This window comes from Rhinopithecus bieti, unplaced genomic scaffold, assembly GCF_001698545.2.
Source record: "Rhinopithecus bieti isolate Rb0 unplaced genomic scaffold, ASM169854v2 scaffold_2350, whole genome shotgun sequence".
Lineage (NCBI taxonomy): Eukaryota > Metazoa > Chordata > Mammalia > Primates > Cercopithecidae > Rhinopithecus > Rhinopithecus bieti.
The window spans coordinates 2629982-2639869 of NW_016803902.1; the positions used below are offsets into that span (position 1 = coordinate 2629982).

General features: G+C 40.6%; 1 protein-coding gene across 2 annotated transcripts in view; it reads left to right on the forward strand.

Moving 5' to 3' along the window:
- Positions 1–9888, forward strand: part of NELL1 (neural EGFL like 1) — a 963285-nt gene that overhangs the window by 114584 nt on the left and 838813 nt on the right. For both annotated transcript variants that reach the window (XM_017858414.1, XM_017858423.1), the window contains exon 3: positions 7540–7690. In XM_017858414.1, the coding sequence (XP_017713903.1) occupies positions 7540–7690 (151 nt within the window). The remainder of the gene's footprint in view (positions 1–7539; positions 7691–9888) is intronic.

The window sequence follows — 9888 nt, forward strand, 5'->3', positions numbered from 1 at the left end:
TCTTAATATATATATATATATATGGAGCACTTAATAAAATGATTACACATGTAAATGATTATACACATAATCCCTGACAATTGTGATAAGTACAATGAAGATAAATAAAGACAGGAACCTGAGCTGGCCTGGGGTAGTCAGAGAAAACTGGCCTGAGGAGTAGCAATTAACATGTTATCAGAAAAGGAGAGAAGACAGAGGTTGCTGCAGATGGGAGTGTACCAAAATGGGGAGGAACATGGCCCTGGGAAGAAGGGATGTGAGGCTTGTGGTGCTGGAATGCAGGAGTGTGGGCTGTTGGGGACAGGAAAGGGAGGAAGATAAAAAATAAGCAGAGGCATCAGTTGAATGCCATGGAATGTCACAGTCGACTCTGCTGGGGCAAGAGTCAGCTTTGTCTCCACTCGTCATGTGACCTTGGGCAAGCCATGAAACCTCTCTGTGCCTCAGTTCCTTCACCTGTTAAATGGAGATGTGTTCGTATTTACCTCTTAAGGGATGTACAAATAGATTGTTCATTCATTTATTCAATAAATATTTCCTGAGTGAACACAAAAGTGCCAGACACTGGGTGTATCATGGGGATTTACGCTTGATTTATATCAGGCACCGAGATCACACATATTGGTGAATAGCGGGTGTAGCACAGTTAAGAGTGTAGCTCATGGGACCAGCTTGCCGGGTTGAAATCTCAGCACCAAGCCTTCCTAGCTCAGTGTCCTTTAGAACATTATTTAAATTCTGTAAGCTTTAGTTTGGTCATCTGTAAAGTAGGAATAATAATAATGTCTTCTCCTAAAGTTATTGTAAGTGAGATGACATGTGCAGGGCATTAGCCCTGCCCTTGGCACAGTAATAAGACATACACGTTTGATTTTTCTCATTCCGGCTTCTGGAACAAATGGAGGTTTAACAGAATGTTATTGTGCACTTGTTAGTGGAGATGAAAATCCCTTACATGTTAAGTGGGAGTCTTCTAGTGATTTCTGTTTTTTTGAAAGTTGCTTGGATCAATAACATCTGACATCCTTAAAGAAGGGTCACAAGACCAAATAATGGGACATGTGCCTCTCATCCTCCAAAACCAGAAATTGCCTCACTGATGGTTGGCAGTTCTGAATTGACAAATTTCCTCTACATTCAGAAATGAAAAGCCAACTGTCATTTCAAATTAAGAAATGTTGCTTTACCTTTTGGGGCCGTTCTTACCATGAGCTTATGTGGCACTCAGGCTAGAAGGATGTGGCCTGTCTATATCAGGAGTTTGCTATATTTTGAAGTTCTCAGTGTAATTACTGAAATGTTGCCTGCATTCTCTACCAGTTGAGGCTGAGGCGGGCTGCCTTGGTGCGTTTGTGTTTATGTGTTTCTGGCTGCTGCTGCTTTTCCCACCTCAATTTGCTGATTCTTAGCTGTGCATTGGTGGGGATTTTGCCTCTTGGTCTGTTTTGTGCTAATGTGGTACCCCTTGGCCAATCAGGGTCCTGAGAATTTGCTCCAATATTAGGTAAGTAGATGCTTTCTCTGCTGAACTTGTAGTAAGAGATACGCTTGCAGAAAAAGAAAAATGCTGGGATAATGTAAAACACGTGAGTTCACAGTCATACAATGCTGCTGCAGTGAATGCCCTCTTCCTCTCTCCTGCCTAGTAAATGCTTATTCATGTTTTTAGAGTCAGGTTCAATGATATCTCCTCCATGATGTCATCCCTAATCTCTATGGGCCTCCTCTGTTTTTTTTGTGCACTGCCCTATTCTGTAACTATTGTCTTAAGGAAACTGTCTTGCTTATGTGTCTATCCTCCAGGGCAGAAACTGTATTTTTACTTTCATTCCCCCAGTGCCAACCACCGTGCCTGGCACAGGGGAAGCAAGGTATATGCTTGTTGACAATGAAATTCACCACCATCCGCACTCTATACGTCAGGGAAGAGGGAAATGAAGTTGCTGCTATTTGAGGCAGAGAAGAGGGTGTGAATACCATCATTTAATTTCTTTCCTTCTCCAATCTCCTCCCTTCACCCAGCACTTTTTTTTTTTTTTTTTTTTTTGCTGATGTTTAATCATCATATTAGCATTTTAGTCTTTCTTTAAAATGACTAGGTAGACCCATTTTATCCTGGGAAAGAAAAAGCACTTAACTCTTGCTGCTGAGTTAGCACTTCTTAACTAGAACATGCAAAACCTGAGTATTTGGAACACCATTTCCCCCCTTTTTAAAAATGTGAAATATTCACTTTAAGTGAAGTGGTGGTTGTATGCGAAACTACTTTTATGCAATGGTGGCCTCCAAGGACACCCCCAGAGGTTACAAAATGGGAAGCCTCACGGACAGACTAAATTCAAATACTTGAATCATGTTTAAAATATCTAGGAGGAAGCAGGGGAAAGAGATGGAGTAGGTTAACACATGTAGGATTGAGTGTGAGCAGCGGGAAGCACCAGCCCACCCAGTTCCTGTGTTATTCATTGCTCATATATTCTGTTTTTTTTTTTTTTTTTTTTCTCTCTCTCTGCTGCACCAGCTTCTTTGATGATGGTGTGATTATGAGGACTGGAGCTGAGGTTAACGAAAAGGGAGGGGGCTCAGCGAATGGGAGGTTTCCGGAGCCCACATGCTTCCTCTATTGGAAATACTTAGGAGCAAGTAATCCTGGATACACCTGTAATTCACCAGTTAATTTGGTGAGCAGTGATGGGTTTTATTAGCATTTCTCAAGGATAGTACATGTGGGGCCAGAATGGAAATGAAATGGATGTCAATGATGGGTGTTGGTTTAGGGATGGCATGACTGTCATTGTGAAGGTGACATGATTTGCACATTATAACTTGGTCCTCCCAACCGATTGTACTTGTAAGTAACACTGTTATTCAATCCTTTTTATCTGTGTTCAACACACTTATGTTCCATGTATTCAGTCTATGTTTAGCATGTTTCACAGGTTTCTAACTGGCTCTCTACATTTAGCACTTCTTATGGGCTTTATCTGTCCCATTTGTTTTTCTTGTTCTCTCTAGCAGAATTGAATATTCTTAAGTAATACAGCAAACACATATTATAGTGGTTGAATATAGAAGTACAATATTCACTATAGATTCCCATTAATTGGGTTTCATTGGTTGCTCTTTTAACTCCAGGGAAAAAGCAGGTTGCTGCAAAGTAGGTGACATATCACTATTTTTAATAGTTGACAACTTTATGTTTTATGTTAATTTGGAAAATCAGCAGAGGAGAAAAATTGTAGAATCTAGGTTTCTTAATAGATGGAATTTGCCCTCAGTGCTTTCTTTTGCTATGCAGCTATGAGCAGGATCAAGTGATTAACTGAAATGAAACGTCAAGACTAGTAAAGAACTTGGAGATCATGGAATTTAGTGGTCTTAATTTTCAGATGTAGAGTGTGAGGTTCAGAGAGGTAAGGTACTTTATCCAAAGTCACACAGCTAGTCATCTGCAAAACTCAAAGTGATCTCAATCCTTTGAAACCTGTCCAGTGTTTCTGCCTGCATATTGTAAGACATAGAATTACTTTGTTGTGTTTTTTTAACATCTGAATCATGGTCAAAATTTACTTGAAAGGGCTTCTCTGAAAATGAGAATGCATATAAAGCCTCAGTGTATCAAAACAGATGTTTCTTCCATTTCACTCTAGTGAGTGCTAATGGGGTCTCTTTACTTCAGTGTGCCACTCATTTATAAAAAGAAATCAGAAAAGCCAGCATAAGAAATGTTCCATTTTCTTGGAGGGTTGAGTGAGCAGAAGTATGGTAGGACTAGATCAGAGTATTAAGTGGAGGTGTCCTGCAAAGAAGTAGGGCTTATTCAGCAGCAAACATCATTAAAATAAATTTTCATGGCCATGAGCATTTGAGAAGGACCCATTTATCTCCTGGTTTTCCAAAAGATATATTATTTTCTGACCATAATATATGTGATTACTTGAAGTAACAATATAAATGAGAAAAATAAATGGAAAATACATTAACCAATTCAGTAAACCTTTATTGGATGCCTGTTTTGTGCCAGGCACTAAGAACTGTGGATAAAACAATGGATAAATAAGTATGCCTGCCCTCATGGAACTTACAGTCTAGTGGGAAAAGAAAGGAAATAATATGAGGTAACAAACTTGAAACAAGACTGTGATAAATGATATCAGCAAATAATAAATGGATTACAATACATATAATATGACAAGTCAAATGAAGAAAATACCCAGACTGGAGTATTAGAGAGACATTAATGCAGATCCTGCCTTGGAGAGGCCAGAAGATTGCATTTACAGTGAAAGCTGAAGGAGAAGGAGTCAGGGACGTGAAAAGGAGAGAGAAGAGCACTGTGGGCAGGGGGACAAGCATGAAGATCTGAGGTGTGAGTGGGCCTGGTGTGCTCTTCTAGCAACCAAGGAGAAAAGTATGAATGGGGTGGGAGAGGTAGGCAAGAATCAGTTTGTGTGCAACTTTGCAGGCATGCTGAAGGGACTGGATTTTATCCTATGAGCAGTGGGAAACCATTGGAGGATTTTAAGCAGGAGGCTGAAATGACTCGGACTTAGGCTTTAAAAAGAGCACGTTAACTACTGTGTGAAGAATGGTAAAAAGAGGGCAGTATGGAAGTGGGAAGGTTAGGAGATCATTGGAAGCACCCAAGGGAGCAATGATAGTGGCTTGGCAAGAGTTTTAACAGTGAAATTGGGAAGAAGTGGACAGATTCCAGACGTGGGAGCCCACTTGACTTGTTTTTAGATTGGATATGGAGAGTGGAGAACAGGGAAAAATCAAGGGCAATTTCTAGTTTTTTGACTTGAGGAACAGGGTGTTACTGTTTAGTAAGACTGGGACCTCTGTGAGAAAATTGAGAGTGGAGGGAAGAGAACAGGCTTCACTGTGGGCACATTACAATTTGAAATGCTTGAAGGTGAACATTTGAATGTACTGCTTAAGGGAGAGGTTAGGGCTGCAGATATAAAGTTGGAGGCCATTGGTCATGGGGTTGGATGACATCACTCAGGGAGAGTTGAGTGAGAGGTGAGGATACCCATAGCTGATGTGATATTCATATCCATTTCCTCCAGCAGGCATTGCTGAACACTTATGGCTCTCTTTTCTTTGGCCCCAAGCTTTAGAATCCTGAAATTCAGGCATCCACTACCAATCAGCTGATTCCTAATTGATGAGTAAAGAAGAAAAAAGTAAAAAGTCAACATATAACTTAATTTTAAGAGTTGAATTTTTTTGGCATTACTTATAGGTGAATTTATTAAGATGATCTTTGCTTAGAAGTAATGATAATAGGGTGCGGTGGCTCACACTTATAATCCCAGCACTTTGGAAGGCCAAGGTGGGTGGATCGCCCGAGATCAGGAGTTCAAGACAAGCCTGGGCAACATGGGGAAACCTTGTCTCTACCAGAAATACACACACACACGCATACACACAAAAACAGCTGGTCATGGTGGCACATACCTGTGGTCCCAACTACTTGGGAGGCTGAAGTGGGAGATCGCTTGAGCCTGGGAGGCGGAGGCTGCAGTGAGCCGAGATCATGCCACTGCACTTCAACCTGGTGACAGAGTGAGACCCCCATCTCAAAATAAAGAAGTAATGATAATAAAAATAATACTAACAAACATTTTCTAATATTCTCGTTTACAGAGTGATTCACCCACACATTTAATAGGTTTTAAATATCATCTGGAGTGTCTTTGGCTGGGATTTGGTAGAAGGTATAGAAGCATTTTTCAAGTGGCTATCTCTTATCTCAAAGCTTGACAAAAGCTGACAGCATGCCACTTAACAATTAAGTAGTGAAGGCCTTGCTACTATTGTGCAGATAGTTTTTTTTTTTTTTTAGACAGTCTTGCTCTGTCGCCCAGGCTGGAGTGCAGTGGCCAGATCTCAGCTCACTGCAAGCTCTGCCTCCCAGGTTCACCCCATTCTCCTGCCTCAGCCTCCCGAGTAGCTGGGACTACAGGCGCCTGCCACCTCGCCCGGCTACTTTTTCATATTTTTTAGTAGAGACGGGGTTTCACCGTGTTGGCCAGGATGGTTTCGATCTCCTGACCTCGTGATCCACCCGTCTCGGCCTCCCAAAGTGCTGGGATTACAGGCTTGAGCCACCATGCCCAGCCTCAGGTAGGTTTTATACTGGTAGACTGGTCTACCTGAGTTGGGTGTCTCCAAGATAGAGGACAAACATTGCTTTCTGCCATTCATAGCCTAGATATTTACAGGTGGAAAAGACTGTGCTGTTCTTTTCTGTGTTGTAAAATTGAAGCAGCAATTCAAAAAATTATAGAAGGCTAAGGTGGAAGGCTCTAAGAGATCACCTAGTCCACCCCCTCATTTTGCAGATGAGAGAACTGAGGCCCAAGGTCAAGAATTGAAGGATATCTTATTCAGAAGCCACTCTTTAGGATGAGATTCTTCAAGGTCCATATACCAGTCTGTGATGTTGCTTGGGCAGTGCAGCCTTTGAAGTTCTATGTTTTTCAAGGGCTTCCCATGTAGTCCTGGAGAAATAACCAAGTAGTTATCATGCAGTCAGAGGAGGTGGTCAGAATGTGAGAGGAGGCCACCAAACGCACTTATAATGTTCATTCATCATCCTCTGAATAATCTTCTCTAACTTTGCTCCCTTAATGCCCCTTTCTGATGCCAGAAAATGTAGTGTAAAATAATGAGATAACACCTAGTTTATCATGACAACGGTGAGTCTGGGTATGAAGTGATGGATGTCTCTCATTATGCTGATGTTGGAGAAAGAAACATTCTTGTCCAGGAGCAGGATTAGCTGGAATCACACACCTCTAGGCCTGCTGAATTGGCTTCAACTTCAATAAATATTTCATGAGGAAAGTCATCCATTGCATGTTTATGGAGAAATTCCAGGCACGTGTGTGGAGCATGAGCATGCCTTGTATTTATTCTTTAAGCAAAGGCAGAGTTGTCTGGCATTATTAGTGCTAGTAAATATCTGCTAGGTACAAGGCAAGGATAGGTTTCCTATATACATTGTGGGGACAAGGAAGCTGTGTCCATGGAAAAAGTGAAATTGGAGGATGCTGAGTGGCATTTGGGTCTTATTATCCCAGTGGCATTTGGGTCTGAATTTAGGACCACATTTATCCGACTACCTCTCACCTTATTTACAGCAACCTAATCTGTTTGCAGCAAACTGAATTGCTCACTGTCCTGTCAAAATTCCTGTCAGAAATCACTGGCCAATTGTGAACTTGTCAAAGTGACAAGTGGGCGCGGTGACAGAGATAGCATTTCCGGGATTTGCATTGAATGAATGTAGCTGTAGGGAGTGGTGAATGGTGCCTGAAAATGAAAACTATTGACAGAAGAGGAAAATGAAAAATGCAATCTGGATTCTTTGGACATGACATTTTTAACCATGTATCTTTTCTCCCCTTCCTTCTCATCTCCCCTCTCCTCTTTCTCCTGTATTTCTTCTCTGTCCTTCTCCTTGTCCTTCTCCTTCCTCTTCTCTCCTTCTCTCCTGTTTCTCCTGATCTTCCTCTTGATTCCTAGACATAGAAAGAGAGATCCATGCAGCTCCTCATGTGAGTGAGAAATTAATTCAGCTGTTCCGGAACAAGAGTGAATTCACCTTTTTGGCCACTGTACAGCAGAAGCCATCCACTTCAGGAGTGATACTGTCCATTCGAGAACTGGAGCACAGGTAAGAAAGCTCTTTCTGCTTTTGAAAATCTCCTTAGAGTTAATGGGTTATACAAAATGCCTTGGAATTTAGAGTTTGTAGCCCCATGAAAACTTTCATCTAACTGAGGCCTCGTTTCTGTTAAACACATTCATGAATTTACTTTGCATTAAGAATTTACTTTGGTCAAAGTGGCTTTCTTGTTTGCTCTCCAAGGACCAATCATGAGTATCTTTCTCACCTATCTTTTGGTAGACTTTGAATAAAATCACATTCTATCATATTTAGTCATAAGCAAGTTAATTAGTTATGTTTAACAACCTTCAATAAACATGTACGGTGTGTTTATGTGGGGATTATACTCGACACTGGGAATATTAAGGTGAATAGTGTAGGATTTTCATTGCAAATATCACATAAGCTAGTAGGGAAGATAGACAAATAAATATAATAAAGTATTGAAGATGCAGTGCTAGAAGGTTGTAATCAGGAAATAAAGGTAAGAGTAGTCATTCTGCTAAGTGTTGTGGTAGCCAGGAAAGGCTTTGGAAAAGATGATAGTTGTATAAGGAAAAAAATCTGAGTATTTTACATGCCGAATGTGAAGGAGTAAGGGATGGAAGAATAACATTTCAGAAAGAGGTTGCTATGATTTTTAAGAATCAACACATGGGTAGGTAAGTGGTTGGAACATAAAAGTGTGTATGGGGAAGGGATGAGAGTTTGGGTTGGGCAATGAGGGGTGGTATTATAGAGGTAGGTAGAAGCCAGATCATTGCAAAGCTTCAATGCCATGTTAAAAACTTGGGCTAAAGTCCCCTAGGCAATGGGTTTTAAATTTAAAATTGAATTCAAATTAATAATCATTAGGTAACCTAAACAATTTTGATTTTTAATACTGGGTTCCTCTGTATTAATCCCCTGAAAATATTTATGAAGCCCCTACTCTGTTCTAGGTGCCATGTAAGGTTTTGTGGAGAAATCAAAGGAACAAAATCTTCTAAGGATATATGAAGGAGTTTGGCAATGCAAGAAACAAGGCATAACCACACAAAAAGCTAAAGAATAAAAAGTCAGTAATAAAGAAATAGTAGATTGGTGTTACAATGAAGTATGGAGCTAATTTCAAAATTACGTAAAGGTGTTAAGTTCACTGAATTAAATGCATTAGGTTAGTGGTTAAGGAAGACCACATAGAGTGCTCTTGAAGCACAGGCAGAATTCCAGCAGGTAAGGGAAGAAGGGTGTTATATCAAACAGAAGGAACAATGTGCACAGTCACAGAGGTGAAGAAATGTAGAGAAATGCAATTTTGAGAGTGGGAGCAGTGAACAGACCAATTTGGCCGGAACAGAGGCTCTTTCTATGCAGACTTTTCAGCAGTTGTAAGGATCAACGGTTCTGTCTTTAATGGTTGTTTGCTCTCAGCCTCAAAGCGTGGTGATGGACCCTGATCATTTTGTGGGGGTGTTGTCATTACAATCTGGCTGTTTTTGGTCAGCCCAGAGAAAGCAAGGTGATGTACATGTCTGTGAGAGATACGGGTTCATTCAAAGGTGTTCTGTGTGCTGGAGAAAGGTATATGTTCTCATTTTCCAAGGATTGAGTGTCAAGGCAAGTCTCAGCTTCACAACCCTACCTTGCCCCATTGGCCTTGTGGGGTTGAGTGTGAATGCCTCTTTGGTATGAGGATTATACAGATGCCCAAAGTACGAGGTAGATCTTCAGATACTTCTCAGTGAATGCAGAGGAGAGCTTCCCAAAGCAGATAAGAAGCATGTGAAATAGTTGCTATTTTATTAGAAAGAGCAAGGTTTCAGAGTCGGACTGATGGAGGCTAGAGTTCCAGTTCTAGCTTTGTGACACCAGCTCTTCAGTGTCTTGGAACCTCAATTTCCTTGTCTGTAAAATGTGTGTAATAATCTATTTTCCTGGGCTTCTGTAAGGATGAAAAATGATAGCACATGGTGTGCATGGTGAGTGGCCATCTCGGAACACATATACATTTATTCTCCTTGTCTAAGTGTGTTCTGAAACTGTATTTGCTGTGTTTCTCTTTTGGATTTTTTTTTTTTTCAATAGGATAGGTTTTAAAAAAACTTTTGTGTTGCCATGTGAGGCTGTCTTCTTTTATATCCCTAGTAGATTTCTAATAGAACCCGAAGATGATTGAAAGGAGAGTCATTTAATCATTTTTCATTGTAATAAGAAAACTTCAT